The sequence below is a fragment of the Manacus candei genome, unplaced genomic scaffold (assembly GCF_025592945.1).
Source record: "Manacus candei isolate 608988 ecotype Guabito, Panama unplaced genomic scaffold, ASM2559294v1 h1tg000010l, whole genome shotgun sequence".
NCBI lineage: Eukaryota > Metazoa > Chordata > Aves > Passeriformes > Pipridae > Manacus > Manacus candei.
The window spans coordinates 5,911,406-5,931,649 of NW_026138058.1; the positions used below are offsets into that span (position 1 = coordinate 5,911,406).

The following is a 20,244-nucleotide window of genomic DNA, read 5'->3' on the forward strand; positions in this document are numbered from 1 at the left end:
TGATTGGGTATGTGTCCTTGAACTCTTCAAATCAAGGTCCAGGAAGGCAGATTAGACGCCAAGAGCAAGGGCAACTATTAAGAAACACTTACGGGGCCAGGTCTGATGTCTGGGAAAAGAAACAGCTTAGTAACCCTTCATGCATGAGATGCTTGTTTCCAGTGGTGTAAAAAGAGCAACTCTGCATGTAAATTGTGAAGTTGCTGGTGCCAAAGATGAAACAAAGCTCCTTGCTCAGGCTGTTTTAAAATTATATGTAAAAATGTATTTGCCAATGCACTCCCTCTGTAAGATGATTAAAACTTCATGTGTTCATGGGAATTAACTGCACTTCCTATTTGTGCACCTTTGCTCCTCCTATTTTGGAGTTTGTGGTACTTAGCTAAAGCAGCTGACTTTTTGCTGAGCTAAAATGAGCTGTTTTGCTTAAAGTATCAGTACTCCTTAAGGGGTCTCTTTGAATTGTACCCTGAAACTGTAACACGTCTGAAATGCAGCCTTGGCCTCTTGGGTAGGGAATCATCAAATCGGAAAGGCCACATGAGCGTGTGTAACAAACAAAGGCTGTTATGTGACACTTTTTTTCCATCAGTGTCCCATGATGCTAGGGTCCTGTCAGTCACCCTGAACCTGTGGAGTCAGGTTGAGTGGCACCAGGGTGCAGACAAAGGCAGCAGTGAGGAAATGAAAGCACACTTGAACCAGTCACTCTGGACACACGTACTGAATCCTCAGGCTTTAGCTGTTCTCACAGCTGTCTTCCATCAGATCAGTGTGTCATGTGTTTTTAGGCAGCTAAAAATAGAGGCTCCTCGTGTAGATGACACATAGTAGCTGTAGTTTAGCATAAAAGAATTTTTGTCCAGATGTTGGCCCATCCAGAGGATGCACAGCCCTGCAGATGAACACAAAGGGTCAGGTTTGCTTCCCACTGTAAGGCCAGAGACTCTTGAGTGCACTTTCATTGGGTGATCTTGGACTGAGTTGTTCTAGCACACTGCTGCTTTTCAGCATTGTTGCTGGCTGGCTTTACCAGCTGTCTTAGACTTGGGTTACCTGCATTTTAAACAAAGGTGACAGAACCAATACACAGTGAGCAAAATTGGCAAATGGTCTTTGATTGACTCCGTCCCGTTTTCAGAGACGGTAACAGTTGGACCACAGCATCTAAAGTTTGTTTCTAAAATGCAGCTTGATGAGCAGTTACAAATAGGTGTCTCAGCAGCTCTCCTTGCCTTTATTAGTGCATGTGGCTGTTTTGGGCAGCATGGTAAAAACATCCAAGTTGATGTCACCTGATATTTCATAGCAGTCAAGAAATCAATTTAAATGCCGGAAAACATTTAAAATGGGATAGAGAACCATGTAGGCTTTTACCGTTTGATAGGGAACACAGATGTAGGCCCTTAATCTCCAAAAAAGGATATCAGAATTGGAAAAAACATTCAGAAAAGGGCAGTCAGGACATTTAGAAGTGGAATGACTTGCAGGCAAAGAACAAGGGAATAGGCTAAGACTGGACAGCTTGGAAAAGAGACGAGCTGGGGATGTGGCAGAGGCCTATGAAGTTGTGTGGCACATGAAAGAGATAGGAATGGAATGTTAACTGTCTCTTCCAGTAAAACAAACAAAACAAACAAAACACACAAAGAAGACACCAAAGGGAGCTAACCATAGCCAAATTAAGGAAGGGGAGAGAAGGTTCTTTGGAGTGATACGGTGATGTGTTGGGTGTTAAACACTTGTGGATGTTCAAAACTCCAGGAGCTGATCATGGAAGAAATTCATTGAGGGTTAGGAAATAAAAGTTCCTGGAGCTGAAAATAAATGGAAGGTGGAAGGTTACTTGGGGGAAGTATCCTACATTCTTGCCTTTTTCTTGTTTTTTCATAACATCCACTTACTGTCACCATCACAGAGGTGTTGTTCTTGCGTCTTGAGACAAGGAGTCTGAGAGCAATGCTCCAGTGTAGCATGAAGTACCCAGGGAAGTGGGTTGCTTTTCCTCTTGTGGTGAGCTTAGCCATACCCAAGTATGGCCACATTAATGCAGTGAGTGTCTCAGACTGAGGGCCTGGTGCTTTTATTCATGACACATTGCAGACACATTGTCTGGCTTATGCCAGACAAATGAGTCTGGAGGTACCAATTTTCCTGGCTGGTTGTATGTTGTCACCCAAAGCCTGGTGCCAGATCAGCTGGGCAGAAGACTCCTTGCTGTGGCTGGCTGCATGCACAGCTTGCGCTGTAATCAGGCTCCAGGCTGCAGCAGGTCTTGTTTTCAACAGCATTTTCTGGGAATGCTGTTGACGATGGGACAGGAAGTTTCTGGGGCAGGGATAAGCGATACCAATCTGAGTGGTCGAACTGGCTGCCAGGTGTAAATCAGTGGAGGCTTGCTGACCTCTATGGAATTGTGCCAGGTGACACTGCCGTGGCCTGCAGCTCACCCAGCCTGTGTCTCCTGAGCTGCACTCACTGTGTGTTGTTCCTTTAATCCCTGTTCTGACTCAATGCACCCCACCCCACCAGTCCTTGTGAGGGGACTCCACTGGAACGTGAGCCATTGTGCAACCGGGAGGAGAAGCAGCTTCCACATGAGAGGACAGGGAGGGCAGGAACCACCCAAAGCACTGGAGGAGAAAACTCTAGAGTAAAGAACTTGGCAAGGATACATTCCAAGTGCTTGCACAGAAGAGACTTCCTTCTATATTCTCCTGCTGTAGAAGGGGGGGAATGTTATCCCTGGTCCTTACCCTTGATGTTGTGTTCAAGGGCATTCTCGTCTGTTCAAAACCAGATGTGTGATTTGAAGGAGCACGGCAAGACCTTCTCCTTTCATTAATCCTGTTCTGTACTTGCTTCCATTCTTTTCTACCCTCTTCCCCTCCAGTTGCTGACTATGAGGAGCTGGAGTGACATGAGGCAAGAGGTGATGTTCCTGACCAATGTGAATGCCTCAGACTCCTCTACACAGATCTACCAGGCTGTGTCACGCATCGTGTGCGGCCACCCTGAAGGTGGAGGGCTCAAAATTAAATCCCTTAACTGGTATGAGGACAACAATTACAAAGCACTATTTGGAGGCAACAACACTGAAGATGATGTAATTAACTTCTATGATAACTCCACAAGTAAGTGTAACCCTGGCATGGCCCACGGTCCCGTCTACTTCATGGTTGTCACCACTGGTGTTTCCCAAACTTCCACAGATGAAAGCAGGTGGTCCTGAGGGACAGTATACTCTGTTGTTTCAGAAAGGCACATGCATGTCATCCTGCACATGCCCTTAAGTTCAGTGAAGGTGCCAACATGCAGAAATTCCCAAGGCCCTTCTGGAGAGTCCACAGAAAGCTGTGCAGTGGGCTTCCTTCATGGGGAGAGGGAGCACAGTCATGTGCAGCCTTTGGAAATCTGTCCTTTTTGGGACAGATTTTGCTTGTGTGGTGCAGTGGGGTTGTTGAGAGCATTGCAGAACTACTGCTGTGGCTCTTGATGGAGGCGAGCTGGTTGCTCCGTGTTCACTGGGCAGGCTTGGGCTGAAAGGGGCTTTTTGCAGAGCTTTGTAGTAGAGGAGGGGTTTTGTGTCTGAAAAATGCTGTGCTTTCAGTTGTGACTGTCCTTGAAGCCCACGCTAGTGGGGTTTATGCCTTCTGCAGTTGTCACTGTGCTCTGCAGCCACTCACTCTTGTGCTCTCTTAATCAGCACCCTACTGCAATGAGCTAATGAAGAACCTGGAATCCAGCCCACTTTCCAGGATTATCTGGAGGGCTTTGAAACCCTTGCTGATTGGGAAGATCTTGTACACTCCAGACACACCAGCTGTAAGGAAGGTCATGTCTGAGGTAACTATAGCCCTGTCCTCTGATATGTAGCACAAACTATGTCCTCTGGCTGTGCAGCTGATCTGGTCTAGTTATATTGGACCCAAACACAAGCCTAGAAAGGATTGGCTGCAAAAGCAGAGCCTCCTTAGCCTCTCACCTCCCATGCACTCACTCTTGAAGGCTCAATGCACCCTCTCAGCCCACAGTGGGTCTCTGCCAGATTTTGGAAATAAACTTCCTCTCCTCTTTGTGACAGGTGAACAGGACATTCCAGGAGCTGGGTGTGTTTCGTGACCTCGGGGGAATGTGGGAGGAGATAAGCCCAAAGATTTGGACATTTATGGAAAGTAGTCAGGAAATGGATCTCGTTCGGGTCAGTATGCTGTCCTTGCCAGAACCACTACTGTTGTTTTTTGCAATAAGTGATGAAATATTTATTTTAGATGGTGCTTCATGGTCCTTCAGAGCTGGATTGGGCAGATAAATAGTATGGATGGGACCGCTTCTCGAAGCAGGTTGTGATTGTACTAATCCTGCATTATGCTTGACATTCCTTCCTTCATGTAACAATCTCCTGCAAATGGGAGTAGTGGACGTTTAAAACCTGTTTCTAATCTGCCTCTGTTGGGAAATGGATTGTTTCATCCACAGCATTGCCCTAACAAGTTATAAGTACATCACCATGGTTCCTCACGTGCAGCTCTGAGGGGTGGAGCTTTGCACCCTGTGCTGATGTCTTTGGAAGCACAGCAATGTAAAACTGGGGTCGAGCAACTGAGGGACAACTGTAGAGGAGCTTTTCCAGTGGTCTCTGCGAGGCAGCTGGTTGGGTATCACTGTGCAGCTGTTTGTGTACAGAGACCTCCCCAGGTCTTAAAAGCCTTGAAATTCTTTCCTTTTTTTACTCCAGTGTAATGCTGTGCTGAATAATCTATGACCTGTCCTGTTGTACTTTCCCATCAACATGACATACTGGAGTGTCAGCCTCCTGTACCTCTCTTGGCTTTATGAAAGTTAGTGCTGTAGATGGGTAGCATTGGAGGTGAGAACTGTGGCCACTAACTGTAAACTGAACAGTTTGTTGCAGAGTTCAGGTGGAAAGTCAAGGTCCAAAACTTTGATTTGCAGTCATGTCCTGGGAAAAATGAATGTTTGTGGGGTTTTTTGTTTGTTTGGGTGTTTTTTTTAATGGGCCCTGTGCTTTTCTGGTTTCCTGTTTTGTGTTGCTTGTTAACTCTGCTGTCTCTGGTAGTTAATTCTTGATCTTCCTAGCAATCTCTCTTCTGTATTGGTGTAGGAGTTCCTTTGTTGTCACCTATTGATGATCACACAAGCAAGAGTACTTCACTGTCAGTGCCCAGGCAGCTCCCAGACAGCATCCCACTCAGTTTAGAGGTGCAGCATGGATCATTTGCACCTTGAGGACATGGAGGTGCTGGAGCATTTCCCAGGAAGGGCAACAGAGCTGATGAAGGGACTGGAGCACAAGTCTTGTGAGGACCAGCTGAGCAAGCTGGGGTTGTTTATTCTGGAGCAAAGGAGGCTTGGGGAGACCTTATTGCTCTCTGCAACTACCTGAAAGAAAGTTGGAACTGGGTGGAGGCTGGTCTCTTCTCCCAGGTAGTAAGAATGAGAGAAAAGGACTTCAAGTTGTGCCATGAAAGGTTTAGATTAAATATCAGGAAAAATTTCTTCACTGAAAGAGTGGTCAGGTATCAGAACATGCTGTCCAGGTGGTGGAATCACCATCCCTAGAAGTGTTCAAAAGGCACTTGGCTGTGGTACTTGAGAACATCACTTAGTGGTGGGCTTGGCAGCGCTGGGTTAACATTTGATCTCAGTGATCTTAGAGATGTTTTCCAGATTTAACAAGTGAATAAACTGAAACACAGTTGCCTGTTTGTGGGTGCTTTCAAGAGGGAGGTAGGTCCTTTGCTGGTTTTTAGCCACTGAGGGTGCTATGCTGCTGGGTTGACCAGTCACCATCTTCCAACTTTCTGGGTTGTACAATCTCTTTGGCATATTTCTTCCTGCTGAAGTACAGGAATGTGCTTTGCTTGCCCATCTCTGCCACTTCTAACTTGATGCTAATGTGGCTGCTCACTTCAGGAAGGACAATATGTGCCCTTAGAGTTAAGGAGCTTTTATGTGGGCACTGAATGAGATGAGGCTGAGCCACTTCCCTGCAGGCGTGGTGTCCTTTCTGCTGGGGATGGTGGCATAAGCTAACCTTGGGAGGCCAAGTGAGAAGAGAGAGAGCATATCCAATCCCTGTTTGCTTGGATTTCCCTTTTGTGTGTTTTCCTTTGCTAGCTTGGTCTGTTCTGTTTCTCCAGTTTGCAGTGCTGTTTTTATAAGTGTGTGACCCACTACTTTCTGGTTTGCGGGTAACAGCAGAGAATGGGGAAGCTCTCCCTGCTTGATTTTTTTTCTTGGGGCAGAAAATCCATTTCCTGTTTTTATTCATATGGATTTTTGCAGTTTTTTCTCTTGTGCAGGCTTTTTTTAATTTTTTTTTTCCTCATCTCCCTGACTTCAGTTCAACTATGTCCTTTGCAATTAATGCTCCCTTCCTGCCTGGTCATATATTGTCTACCCAGTGGACTGGTGTCTGCTTCAGTGACAGGCTGGAATTGCACTTGTGTGAGGCCTTGAGCATACAATAGCCTGTCCTCAGAAAACTAAAGTTAAACGAGATGAAAAAAGCACTGTCCCAGCCAGGAGAACAAAGGCAGTACCTCATGGCTGTACAGGACTGCTTCAGCCAGCCCTGGTGACACAATAGCAAAATATATAAGAAAATCACCTGGCCTCTGGTGCTGGTATTTCTGCTCAGCACCGTGACAGTTGAACCTTCTTCCATGCCCTAGTCCCTCTCCATCCCAGCTAGGAGCAGAAGCTTGGCAACCAGCATAAGCTGAGTGGGTTTCTGCTGAGCACGCGCCTCCCTCTTCCCTGGTTTGCATTTGTAGGGTGCAGAGCTGTGCACGGCTCTCTGCTGCCCTCTCCTTGGGAGAGGGGTGGCAGGACATGGAGGCAGCCAACCAGCCTGCAAAGCACACCCGATGCTGCAGCTATACCTGGGGAGGCATGTCCTTCACAATGGGAGGGTGAGAGGAAGGACCCCACTGTGCTGATCCTCCCAGTATGACAGGGGGCCTCTCCCTGCACCTTTTTAACAGGTGTTTCCCATGGTAGCACGTGTTTTCATTATGAGAGAGGAGACCTAACATTAATTCTCATAAGTGCTTCTCCTTTGAAAACGAAATATTTGCAGACGCTGCTGAAAGGCAGAGCCCTCTGGGACCTGCACTTGCCAGCGTCCAACTGGACAGTGGAGGACATTGCCCGTTTCCTGTCAAACCATCCGGAGGACTTGGGGGCAGAAGATGGCTCCGTGTATACCTGGGTGGATGCCTTCAATGAGACAGACCGGGCTATCCAGACCATCTCCCGCTTCATGGAGGTGAGATCCTGCTGCTGTGAGAAAGAAGCTGGGGGGATGGCAGGAGCTTGATCTCCGCCCGTGCAGTGGGGTGTTCTGGAAGGGGAAGTTCCTCAGTCCATTTTCTGGGCGCTACCAGGCGTTAGCAGGGCTCAGTACACAGCATATGAGAAAGTTATCATTTATTCAGGTGCCTAATTTAGATGTAGGGACCTAGCTGTAGGCCTTGTTCTTGAAGCTTTTGCTTTGGCTCCTGTGTGTGGTTTCCTGCCCTCCTGTTATTGGGTGACTGAGAGTTGCTGCTGTCTCTGGCAGTGTAACAGTTCCTGTTTTGGTCTGGGGTTTAGCTGGGGACCACAGTGAAGCCAGCAGCTGCTCTAAACTGAGGGAAGACAGCAAGTAACAAAATTAGTTCTGCTTGTTGCCTGATCATCCTGGGAGATGAGTGCAAACAGAAACAGGCCATGGTCTGTCAGGGACCTGGTCCAAAGCCTTCAGATCTCTCCATGATATTTAGAGGCTTTGAATGACTGGTTTATTGGTAGAAGAGGAACTAAGACTGTGTATGGAAACTGATACTTGGATGAGGTCCTGTAGGTAGTGCTGCTAGTGCTACCTAACCTCTTGTACAGAAAATACCTTTGCTGGGGTATCTATCACTAATAGGTGACCATCAAGCAGGCAGAAGTGACATCTTTTGCAACTTACTGGGCTACTATAACCCATAGCAAAGTAGTCCAATGCTGTCTCTTCCTTGGGCATGGAATTACCATTACAGAGTTCTCCTTTTTTCCTCCATCCCAAATGTAAACAAAGTACATTCTGGTTTAGTAATGTATCCAGTAAATGCTTCCAATTCTACTCCTGTCTAGTGTGTCAACTTGGACAAACTGGAGCCTGTGGCCACAGAAGTCCGGCTTATAAACAAGTCCTTGGAACTTCTGGATCAAAGGAGGTTCTGGGCTGGCATAGTCTTCAATGAAATAGCTCCTGACAGCACAGACCTCCCTCAACATGTGAAATACAAGATACGCATGGACATCGATAATGTGGAAAGGACCAACAAGATCAAGGATGGGTGAGCCCTGACATCCTGCCCGATGGATGATTTCTTATGGCAGATGTGGTGATGAAGATTTCTCATGGAAAGGTCTTGTTCCCTTGGTGCAGGTACTGGGATCCTGGTCCCCGTGCTGACCCCTTTGAGGACATGCGCTATGTCTGGGGAGGCTTTGCCTATCTGCAGGATGTGGTGGAGCAGGCTATCATCAGGGTGCAGACAGGCACGGAGAAGAAGACAGGAGTTTATGTGCAGCAGATGCCCTACCCGTGTTATGTGGATGACATGTATGTATGCAGGCTGCTTCGAAACCTCCCAGGGGGGAGCAGTTTGGGAGGCATGGGCTCTTGTCACTCCTCAGGCATGGTTTATGTCCCTATTATCAGTGAGGAGGCATTCTCCATAGTGTTCCTAATCCCTGGAATTAGGGCGTACAAAGTACGTTCCTGAGGTGTGACCATATCCCCGCACCTGATGCAAACAAAAATAGCCCTGGGGAAAAAAGCAGACACATATGCACAGGAGAGTGGAAAGAGGACACTTGAGAGCAGTCCCCAGGCAAGGCAGGTCTTTGCACCCACTCTTCCACCTGGTGATAGCTGTAGCTCCAGCTCCCACTCCTAACTAGCAATGTGCTCCAAACCCATCAGCCTCACCTCATGGTGATCACACTGATCCTGTGTCAGGCTCTGCACATCAGCTGCTGTGTGCAGTGAAGCCCTGGCTGTCACCATGCTCTCATAGCCCTTGAGTGATACTGCAGTTCCAGTGATGTTTCTCACTGTGCTCTCCTGGCCCTTTTCCTTCACTTTCTCAGATTTCTGCGTGTCATGAGCCGCTCCATGCCCCTCTTCATGACACTAGCCTGGATCTATTCAGTGGCTGTGATAATTAAGGGCATTGTGTATGAGAAGGAAGCCCGGCTGAAAGAGACGATGAGGATTATGGGACTTGACAATGGCATCCTTTGGTTAAGCTGGTTCATTAGCAGCCTAGTCCCTCTCCTGATGAGTGCAGGACTGCTGGTGCTGATCCTGAAGGTGAGTTGTCTGGTTTTTCCTGTGGCAGCAGACCCTAGAGCCTTTAGAGCCTGCTTAAGCAGTGGTCTGCACTGACATGCTGGGGAGGAGTTAATGGTGTGTGTCGACCAGTCACTTTTTGGGAACAATGTTCTGGAGCAAAACAGGACTGAGTGGCTGAAAACAGCAGGAGGGGGTGTAGTAGATTCAGTGCTCTTGAAAAGATGCCTCTGGTACTGCCCCACTTCTGGGAAAGCTGTTGTGCAAATTGCAGGAAGCCCAGCTTCTCCTGAGCAGCAGCTTTGCAGGCTTGCTTATAATAAAGCTGCCTTGGAGAGCCCTTTTAAAGCCTAATGCACTTGTTGTTCTCCTGCCAGATGGGGAATCTGCTGCCTTACAGCGACCCTAGTGTGGTGTTTGTTTTCCTCTCGATCTTCGCCGTTGTGACCATCCTGCAGTGCTTCCTCATCAGCACAGTGTTCTCCAGGGCCAACCTGGCAGCTGCCTGTGGGGGCATTGTCTATTTCACCCTGTATTTGCCTTACGTGCTGTGTGTTGCCTGGCAGGACCACATCAGCTTCTCACTCAAGATTTTTGCGGTAAGTCTTGATGAAACAATCCTGAGTACTGGGCCTCCACCAGTACGACACTCAGCAGCTCTCTAGCTGGACTCTGTTTGAAGGGGGAAAGTGGCAATGGGAGGATAATTTCCAGCGTAAGAGACTACCAGGGCTGGGCTTGATGAAGCAGTTCACTGAACCTGCTGGAAGGTTCTGGGAGGGTTTTGTTGGCTTTGGTTGTAGAAGCAATGTGGCTGGACTAAGTTGCCTTGATCTCTGTATGCTGTGATGCTGTACCACCAGATATGCAGGCTGAAGGAACCAGCTGCCTTTCCTCTGCACAGCACTTCTTACCTGTCTGGAGAAGGTGACTGTCAGTGACCTGAGGAAGGGAGGAAGAGGAAGGGAAAGAAGAGAGGGAAACAATCAGTTCTGGAGGGAGGTCTAGCAGAGATTTCAGGACTTGCTGGAACCAAGACCAAATATGCCATTCCCTCTCTGCAAATACAGTGATGCTCCTTGGAACTTTGACTTTTCACAGGGATGATGTCCCTTAGCCGTGTACTAGAACTGAGCTGCCTAGTTGGAGAGTGGATGTGAAAAACTCAAATGCGTGTTTGTGCTTCCCATTTGCAGAGCCTGCTGTCTCCAGTAGCCTTTGGTTTTGGTTGTGAGTACTTTGCACTGTTTGAGGAGCAGGGTGTTGGTGTTCAGTGGGACAACTTCTTTGAGAGCCCACTGGAAGAAGATGGCTTTAGCATCACCACATCTGCCGTCATGATGCTCTTTGATACGTTCCTATATGGAGTCATGACCTGGTACATCGAATCTGTCTTCCCAGGTGAGGTGTGCTTCTGAGGTTGAGTCATGTCTTCAGGCTTTTAAATAAATCCTTCCACCCTACTCGCTTGCTAAGGTGCAGATTTGGCCCGTTTTTAAGCAGAGCTGCAGAAAGGTCATGGAGGAAAACTACAGACCAGCATCACAGCAAAGCTGTTGCTTGCTGTTAGTGGTGAATGTTGCTCACCACTGAAGTGTGGCCCCATTGTGGCCACAGCTGAGCTAACCCCAGGAGCTTTGCTGTACTTCAGCTGTTCCCTTCACTGAACTGCTGAGTCCACAGACCCTGCTGCAAGGGAGAATTTAAGAGTGCCACATGTGCCACTTAGCACCTTCCAACACAGCACACTTTAACCCTAAAGTGAAGTTAGGTGTCTCTTACCCACAGTCTGTCAGTGTCTTCATCAAGAAAGATCTCTTCTTAGCCTTGCCTCACCTAGAGGCTTACTGGGGGTGGAGTACTTCCCTTCTTGTCCTGAAAGCTAATAAAAGAAAAGGGACAGATGCGGTCAGGTTCATGTAATGCTTTTCTTTTTAGGCCAGTATGGGATTCCCAGACCCTGGTACTTTCCTTTCACAAAGTCGTATTGGTTTGGTGAGGAACCACAGGACAGGCAGCAGCCTCATCCTGATCAGAAGGGGTCTTCAGAGGGTAAGTGGCTGGACAGAGAGACTTTCTGCAGTGAAGTGTTATGGTCTGCCTTTTTTAAATGAGTCTGAGGACAGCAGGACTGGCATGGCTAAGGTGAAATTGATTGTCATTTTGTTATCACAGTTTGGGTACACTGATCAGGTGGGTGTATCCAGATAAACCCAAAGTACTTTGCCCACTTGAGTGCAGATGTGCACTCGAGCCTCATGGAGTTGCAAAGTCCCCTCCCACCTTTGCTGACCCTGATAACAGTGGAGATCTCCAGATCTCAGATGAGACTAGGAAAGAGAAAAGACTAAAGGACAATTTCTGTGGAAGGTTCCTGTTCCTGAGGAAGAAATGTGGTCAATTCTTCATATAGGTCATTTCTTCTTTGAACTCCACAGTCTGGGGGGAATGTGATAGCTGTTAGAACTCCCATGCAGTTCCTGTTAAAACCTGTCTTTCTACTGCTGTGTTTTCTTCCAGTCTGCAAGGAGGAAGAGCCAGTGCATTTGAGTCTTGGTGTTTCCATCCAGAACCTGGTCAAGGTTTATCGTGATGGCAAGAAAGTTGCTGTAGATGGTCTCACACTGAACTTCTATGAAGGACAAATCACCTCCTTTCTGGGACATAATGGAGCAGGGAAAACCACTACCATGTAAGAACAAAATAATCCTTTAGGACAGTGGAGGAAGCGACTGCATAGTGCAGTTCCTACCCATATGGTGGAAGTAGCCATACAGCTGCAGTGTGCAAGCTGGTGCAGACTAGTGTGCTTCTGCTGGTTTAGTCCAGTTGTGAGCTGCCTCAGAAGACTTACAGGGGACTGAAACTAGAGGAAGTTCAGGTAGAGAATGGGTCGAATGAATCTGGAGAAAGCATTTTATAGTAACACCATTTGTGATTCTGACTTACCAGTGTAAGGAAGAAAGTTGGGACTGAAAGAATGAGAAGCTCTTAGAAGAAAAAATTTTTCCTTCAAGCAACCATGTGGGTGTTCTTTGATCGCTGTTAAAACCATTGGAGATGATTTTATTTTTTTTTTTTAATCCATTATTGAGATGTTTTTCAGACTACTTTCTTGATGTGGGAGTTCCCCAGGGCTTCCACCCACTCTTAGTTCAGCCATCCTGGCATGCACAGCAGCTAATTCCTGGTGGAACCTAGGAACCTGCTAATCTGTTCTGTTTGTCCTTCAGGTCCATCTTGACTGGCTTGTTCCCCCCAACTTCGGGTACAGCCTTCATCCTGGGCAAAGATATCCGCTCTGAGCTCAGCGCCATCAGGCAGAACCTGGGTGTATGTCCACAACACAATGTGCTGTTTGACTTGTGAGTAGCATCTGTGAGGCACAGAACTGGTGTTATCCAACAGACGTTTGGGTTCTTAGGAATACAGTAGTGGGCTTTCAGCTTTGATGGTCATTTCTTTTAACGTGTGCACGGTGTGACACAGTGGGGTGGTGTGAGGTTGGTACAGGAACGCTTTGTTTACTAGCACGTTCCTATGTGCCTGTGAATGATCAGCAAGAGCCTACACTTTCATCTGTCGTGTCTCGTAATAATCTATTCCACTGAACTCCACTAGGCCAAGTGCTTCCCTGGTGCTTAGTGATTTGGGATGTTTGGGCTACTCTGTCAAGCGCCCTTAAAGGAGGATTATTTACATGGGTGGTGAATAGAGCCACACCCTGAAGTCAGGCCCAAGCAGAGCACTCCCAGTCTGTAGCTCCCTCCTGAGACCTCAGCCTTAGAAGATGTTTTTCTGAGCAAACATATGCCTGTGTAATGCTAATGTAAGCGATGAATCCCAGCATGGTGCTTTCAACCATTCCCTGAGGCTGCTCCTGTTCCGTAGGCTGACTGTGGAGGAGCACATCTGGTTCTATGCTCGGCTCAAAGGGCTGCCGGAAAAGAAGGTGAAAGAGGAGATGGAGCAGATGGCAACAGATGTTGGTTTGCCTCACAAATTGAAAGCCAGGACAAGCAGACTCTCTGGTAAGGTTCAGCTCCGTTACATTCCTTCCCTCCAGAAATGCTCTGTTGGCTTTCTGAGGCTGCATTATGAACCTTGATTGGATCCTGTAATTAGATACAGACTGCTATACAATTAAGCATGTAAGGAAATCAGTTGTTTATTAAGTACCTAATCAGTGTGTCTTAGTAAACTTTAAAATCTTGCACTGTCTCAAGCTATCTAATGGCCATAAAAAAATATCTCACTTTTTCTGAGTATTTTGTACTTGTTTCCATCATGATGTAGTCCAGCTGCACATGATATCTGTTCTTCTACAGCTTATGAGTTTCATGAGTTTAGGTGAGAGTGGTTTAGACCATAATGTCCAAGTCCCTTGCTGTTTCCAAACTGTATGTGCATTCCTTATGCTGACTTGTGCTTCTTCAGTTGGTGACTTGGAGTGTTCTTCTCATTGTTTCAAGAGGAGCTGGATTCCTGTATCATTCTGTACCAGATAGTTGAGAGACTGAGGTGCCTTTGTCTTACTCAACTATCAGTACAGACTGCACGTTTGAGTTTGGGAAGGGAGAGCAGATGACCACAGTTGGCTTTAGTATTGAAGAGTGCAGTGTAATTCCTCACTTCTGCCTCTGGAACGCCTCCATGAGGTCTCATGGGGACCTAATTCTGCGGCTCAAGCTCTGGAGACCTGTGCTCCAGATCCCCAGATATGGTTAGGCCTCCAAGCTGGTGACTTGCTCAGCTTGTGCTGAGATAGATGATTCACTTATGGAAGGGCATGCAAGGCGTGGTTTCCTGCAGCAGGAGGAGAGTTACATCCACTGAGGGAAGACCACCCAGACCAGTTATCCACTGTGGAGAAGCTGGTTGGGACCCTGAAGGCCTGAGACAGTAGCAGTACTTGTTCTTCTCAGTCTGTTTTATTTCAGAGAGCTCATTATCCACTGTGCTGCAAGTATTGCTGTTCCACTTGTCACTACATCAGCCTGAACACCTTTCTTCTTGTGCCTGACAGGTGGCATGCAGAGGAAGCTCTCTGTTGCCTTAGCGTTTGTTGGTGGTTCCAAGGTTGTCATTCTGGATGAGCCTACAGCTGGGGTGGATCCTTATTCTCGCAGAGGGATATGGGAACTGCTTCTGAAGTATCGGCAAGGTAAGTACATGTCTTTTTCTTGACTCTTAATGAATGTGTTGTGGAAGGCAAAAGAAAATCAGTCAGTTTCATGACTGTTCTCAAAATAGCCATGTGTCTCTGCAAATCTATTGTTGCCTGCACTGAGGAATGAACAAAGATAACGCAGGACAAGGTTGTTCTGATCTCTCACCTGTCCTCCTCCCTCATCCTATTCATCCTATTCATGTCAGAGCTCAGAACAAAGTTCTTTACTGGGTCATGAGGGCGCTTAAAGTCTAAAAGTCACCCTTGGTGTTCAGCAGTGTTCTGTTCTGCTCTGTGCAGCCAGCCTTGCTGACGTGAAATTAAACCTGCCTTTGCTGAGCACGACAAAGGTCAGCAGAATAAGCGCGTGACAGCAGTTGTGAACCTTTTCCATACTGCTAGTCTTGTTCAAAGGAACCAAGCTCGTGGCATCAACCTCCCATCCAACTTCATGGCAAGATGCAGATGGCTGTGGCTTTGGCGTGGGAACGTGGGTTTGTTTGACTTACAGCAACATCTCCCTTGGTGTCTTTCAGGTCGCACTATCATTCTCTCCACACACCACATGGATGAGGCAGACATTTTGGGGGACCGGATTGCCATCATTTCTCATGGCAAGCTCTGCTGTGTTGGCTCTTCTCTCTTCCTGAAGAACCACCTGGGAACAGGCTATTACTTGACCCTGGTCAAGAAGGATGTGGATTCCTCTCTGAGCTCCTGCAGAAACAGCAGCAGCACAGTGTCCTATCTGAAAAAGGTACAGCTGACCCTTTCTGCTTATGTTTATTTTTTTCTTTATGGAATCTCAGGCCTATTAGAAGCAGCAGACGTGTTACACATTTGATAGATACTATACCAGACCATGTCTGGTTAAATTGTTGCATGGGGTGTACATCTATGCTGTAGTTTGTTTCAATGTCCGTGGTCCAAACCTGGTCTGAGGGATACAGAATAGATGAAGTGCATGCTTTTGTAACTCTCACTTCTATACCTATGACCTCTTACTTTTATTTTAGCCCTTTGCAGTGGTACGTCACCGTCTGCAGCATCTAGTGGGCCCTGTTTTGATTAAACAGGAGGAAATAATGTTTGTCTTCTCTTTTTGTGACCAGGATGACAGTGTTTCCCAGAGCAGCTCTGATGCTGGCCTTGGCAGTGACCATGAAAGTGACACACTTACAATAGGTGAGGCTTGAAAGAGAATTTAAGATTCAGTCCCAGTGCTGACATTGCTCTACAGTTCAGCTTGGACAGCCGTCTTAACCTTGTGCCCCTATGTAGCTACAGTCTTGGGGCAATTATTAAATTTACAGAGATGGTATTTTTAAAGTTGTAAATATTGGAATGTTTTTCTTGAGTGAGCCATTTCGAATTCAAGCTCTCCTGAGAGTTAATAAGCAAAGATTATGTAGTTGCTAGGGCTGTAATGCTGGTGGACTGTACGTCAATGACTTGCAGATCTTCCAGTAGCATGTAAAAGCTCTCCCAGATTCTGCATGTAAAAAGTTACAGCTAGGCTTGGGTCCAGGCTTCCATCCATTGTTAAATGTAAAAAGAAACAAGACTTTCCATGGAAATGAGCTGCTTTTCAGAGATGTCCTCTTTTCCCTCCTTTCCTTCTGGCAAGATTTTTCAGACTGAGCTCTTCTTTCCACGTAATGAGTAGTAACCAGAAGAAAACTGTCTTTTATGTTTGTTTTTTCTAGATGTCTCTGCAATTTCAAATCTCATTACAAAACATGTTTCTGAGGCCAGACTAGTGGAGGACATTGGCCATGAATTAACCTATGTCTTGCCATACAAGGCTGCTAAAGAGGGAGCTTTTGTGGAGCTGTTCCATGAAATTGATGACCGTCTTTCTGATCTTGGCATTTCCAGCTATGGCATCTCTGAAACTACCCTGGAAGAGGTTAGTGAGTTGACAATTTTCTTCTATCTTAAACTAGGCAAAATTAATTATGTCACAACTAAGAATGAGATGCAGTCTTACCTCTTCCTGTAAAAGTTTATTATGGAACAGGCTGCTTTGCATTCCCCTCCAAAATGGATTGTCTTCTGCCCTGTTGAAGTGTGTGCTCATAGAGGGGTGCCCTAAAAACTAGGTCTGTTTCTGAGACATGGGAAAGAGCTCAGGTTCGAGATGCACTGAGAACTGCCATTGGAAAGGGGGAACAGCTGGTATGTGGTAACAGGCTGGCTCCTGAAAACTGGAGAGAAGCCACAAAGTCCATGTCCCTGTCATGCAGGGGATAAACTATATCCTCTGTTTTCTTTTTGCACCTGTCAGTCTTTTGTTCTCTCATGGCATCTCCTGAAGCAATCCCCACATTGTTGTTCCTTCTTTGATTTTTTTTTTTTTTCACTGACACTTACCATTGCTTTTCAGATCTTCCTGAAAGTGGCTGATGATAGTGGTGTGGATGCAGAAACCTCAGGTGGGTCTAGTTGTCACCTGCAGGAGTGACACATCCCCTGCAGGTGTGACAGACCCTGTTTGAGACTGGACAGGAGCTCTGGTGTGCTAGTATTTTTAATGATTTAAAATAGCTGTCTTAGTATACTTAATGCATGCTTTTATATACTGTAATCTTCAATTGACTCAGTGGTAGCATATTTATTTTGGAATAGTGAAGAATTTCTACTGTTTGAGTGTATTGAAAATTATTTGACTGACACAACTGTCTACTCTGAGGAACTCTTGAAAGGGTCAGACCAAATGAGTTTCTGAGAGCGGATCACTGCACTAAGTGCTTATAACAACATTTCCTGATAAATGAGTGCTAGCAAATAGCACTTGTAGTCATGTACATATCAAGTGAGAATTTTATTATAATGCTGTTTCCCTGCCTACATGGAAAAAAAAGTGTCCAGTGCACTAGAAGTTGTTTCTGGAACATCACACAAGATATGATGCATAAAACATGACCCTTTGCAGAGTGAGGGTCTTGGTTTTACTTTTACCTGCACTGGAGTCACTCCAGATCGGCTCCTTGTTTTGCAAATAGAAGACATGTAAAATGAAAATGATATTACTGCAGTTTTTCTGGGGCTAATTGGAGATTACCTGAAGCAGCTCAGCTAACCATAACTGCGTTATTTTCAGATGGGACATTGCCAGCCAGAAGGAACAGACGTGTGTTTGGAGATAGACAGAGCTGCCTTCGTCCATTTACAGAAGATGATGCATTTGATCCTAATGATTCAGACATAGATCCAGGTATTGCTGTGTCTTAAGCCTGTTCTTTTCTGTTATACATACTGCAGGTCTGAAGGCTGAGGCTGCAAAAGGCGTGGTGGCATATTTGCCTTTAGGAATAGTGACCAGTGCAGGATCCACAACCTGTTCAGTCCTCTCATCAAGGCTCAGAGAGATAAGGGAGAAAATACATTCATGTAAATTTCTGTTATCTCTGCTCACCGTGCACTTTCTTTCTTTTTTGGATGGGTGAGAGTAGCTGCTCCAGCCATCACCTTTTGCCTCCAGCACAGAAGTACCCAGAGAGCATCTCTGAACTTCTGAATGAGGGTCATTTCTTCTTAGCAGAATCCAGAGAGACAGACCTTCTTAGTGGCATGGATGGGAAAGGCTCCTACCAAATGAAGGGCTGGAAGCTCACCCAGCAGCAGTTCATGGCTCTGTTGTGGAAGAGGATGCTTATTGCCAGGAGAAGCCGGAAGGGCTTCTTTGCCCAGGTGAGAGCACCCAACGTGAGCAGAGTCCCTCAGCAGGGACAGCTCTGCACTGTGTGTTGTAGTCTGAGGGGGTGGCAGGCTGAAAACCTCAAGGGAATGCGAATAACCAAAACTGGTCTTCAGCTGTGAACTGCACACTGCACCTGTGAACAAAGGGAGGCCTGTGCAAGTGAGAGGAATTGTGTGATAACCAGGTGGTTACAGTATTCTTGCACAGCGAGGATGCAGCTGAGGTTCAAATCTAAATTTGGCCTTGAGAGCAGCATTTGCAGGCTGAATCCTCTGAGTCCCAAGTCAGTGCCCTGGTTAAATGCCAAGATAAGTCTTGCATTGGTGTCTATCACTGCTTTGGTGAAAACAGCAAAGACATTCCTGGGAAAACTTGAAAAAGTTGTAATCCAGTAAGTTATTCACATGTAACTTCTGATGCCTCTGGGAATATTTGCTTAAAAAGGGACTTGCTCTTTCCTTGTACTTTCAGATTGTGCTGCCAGCTGTCTTTGTGTGTATTGCTCTCATGTTCAGCCTGATCGTTCCTCCTTTTGGGAAGTATCCCAGCCTGGAATTACAACCCTGGATGTACGATGAGCAGTACACTTTTATTAGGTATGTTTCTTGTGGCCTACAAATTCTGTTCTTTTCAGACTTGTGTTACTGAGTTCCTTAACAGGTTATTTAAATTTGGGGTTTGTGCTTATCTCAGAAGCACATTTTAAAGAGAGTACTGTTATTTTCTTCTTGGACCTTTAAATGCCAACTCCGAACTACTGGCAAGGCCGTACCCCTTTTTGAATGGTGTTATGACTCTAACAGTTCTGTGTACAGAGACTGGAAGTGTGTGTGTGCTCTAGGCCAAGCATTCTTCAAAGGCAAATCCCCACCCATTATCCTTTCACTGTGTTCTTGGCCTTGCTCTGCTGCTGCTTTTGCTGTCTGCCTGTTAACACACTGACCCAACAGTGGTTTTCTGCTGTACCCATAGCAATGATGCTCCTGAAGATGCAGGCACTCAGAAGCTTTTGGATGCCCTTCTTGATAAGCCTGGTTTTGGGACACGCTGTATGCAGGGACATTCCATCCCGTAAGTAGAACTCTGGTCTGGGAAGAGGAAGTCCACCCCCAGATTCTGGTCACTAGTAGATTTAGTTAGCTTTAGGGAATTATAGTACTGTGTGGCCAGAGCAGGATTTAAGCCAGGAGAGTTGCAATTACATTCAGTTTTTCTGCTGAGAACCTTTTAAATAGTTGCCAGCCCTCAGCATGGTGAGGGAGTGAGGTTTGAGTGCAAGTCCTTGCTGATGGAGATGAAAAGGAGAGAGTAGTCTCTTCCCCCAGATTTACTGTTTGGTCCTGAACGTGGTGAAGAACCTGGTTACGTTGCTCTGTGTTGTCAACTGTAGGTATTCCCTACAGAGTGTACATCAGTCTGAGATGGTTGTCTTTAGCCTGGAAGAACTGCAGCTGATGTTCACGGGATGATAGGGAGAGAGGCAAGGTGTCCAATATGCTGGCTAGGGGTGGAAATTAAGCTACATCCTTTATAACAGACATGGGAGCTGCATTACTCCACCAATGGGGCATGGGGAGAAAGCTACCCACTGATGCTGCCGAGGGGGGAAAAATAGTCTTTTGGTGCCCCAAAGGTAGAAATGTCATTGAGAAAGTGAGTGTCTACTGTGATCTTAGAATCATAGGATATCTTGAGTTGAAAGAGGCCCATGGGAATAGAGTCCAAGTACCTGCCCCTCACAGGGCTACTTAGAACTAAACCATATGACTAAGAGCATTGTCCTTGAACTCTGGACACTGTGCATGCTAAGACTGACTGAAATAAAGAGCTTAATTATAATACAAAGAAGGGAGTGTCTGACACTACTCAGTGTTGGCCAGCCTCAGTCTCTTTGGCACTGGGATGTCTTAAAAGCTGCAGAGCCAGGTTTGTCACTCTGAGCTGTTTGTCTCAGTGAGGTCGAGCTCCTTTGAGAAACACTCTGCCTCTTCTGAGGGCTGTGACGTTTGATCTTTAAAT

The 20,244-nt window shown here is 46.4% G+C and overlaps 1 protein-coding gene across 3 annotated transcripts in view; it reads left to right on the forward strand.

Moving 5' to 3' along the window:
• Positions 1 to 20,244, forward strand: part of ABCA1 (ATP binding cassette subfamily A member 1) — a 90,894-nt gene that overhangs the window by 57,226 nt on the left and 13,424 nt on the right. For 2 of the 3 annotated variants that reach the window (XM_051777408.1, XM_051777407.1), the window contains exons 9-30: positions 2,894 to 3,134; positions 3,707 to 3,846; positions 4,085 to 4,201; positions 7,106 to 7,294; positions 8,146 to 8,351; positions 8,444 to 8,620; positions 9,151 to 9,373; positions 9,730 to 9,951; positions 10,549 to 10,753; positions 11,291 to 11,404; positions 11,873 to 12,044; positions 12,586 to 12,717; positions 13,244 to 13,383; positions 14,379 to 14,516; positions 15,059 to 15,279; positions 15,635 to 15,707; positions 16,229 to 16,431; positions 16,909 to 16,957; positions 17,626 to 17,739; positions 18,064 to 18,215; positions 18,697 to 18,821; positions 19,198 to 19,296. In XM_051777408.1, the coding sequence (XP_051633368.1) occupies positions 2,894 to 3,134; positions 3,707 to 3,846; positions 4,085 to 4,201; positions 7,106 to 7,294; positions 8,146 to 8,351; positions 8,444 to 8,620; positions 9,151 to 9,373; positions 9,730 to 9,951; positions 10,549 to 10,753; positions 11,291 to 11,404; positions 11,873 to 12,044; positions 12,586 to 12,717; positions 13,244 to 13,383; positions 14,379 to 14,516; positions 15,059 to 15,279; positions 15,635 to 15,707; positions 16,229 to 16,431; positions 16,909 to 16,957; positions 17,626 to 17,739; positions 18,064 to 18,215; positions 18,697 to 18,821; positions 19,198 to 19,296 (3,452 nt within the window). The remainder of the gene's footprint in view (positions 1 to 2,893; positions 3,135 to 3,706; positions 3,847 to 4,084; positions 4,202 to 7,105; positions 7,295 to 8,145; positions 8,352 to 8,443; positions 8,621 to 9,150; positions 9,374 to 9,729; positions 9,952 to 10,548; positions 10,754 to 11,290; positions 11,405 to 11,872; positions 12,045 to 12,585; positions 12,718 to 13,243; positions 13,384 to 14,378; positions 14,517 to 15,058; positions 15,280 to 15,634; positions 15,708 to 16,228; positions 16,432 to 16,908; positions 16,958 to 17,625; positions 17,740 to 18,063; positions 18,216 to 18,696; positions 18,822 to 19,197; positions 19,297 to 20,244) is intronic. The other variant, XM_051777409.1, reaches the window with a different exon arrangement.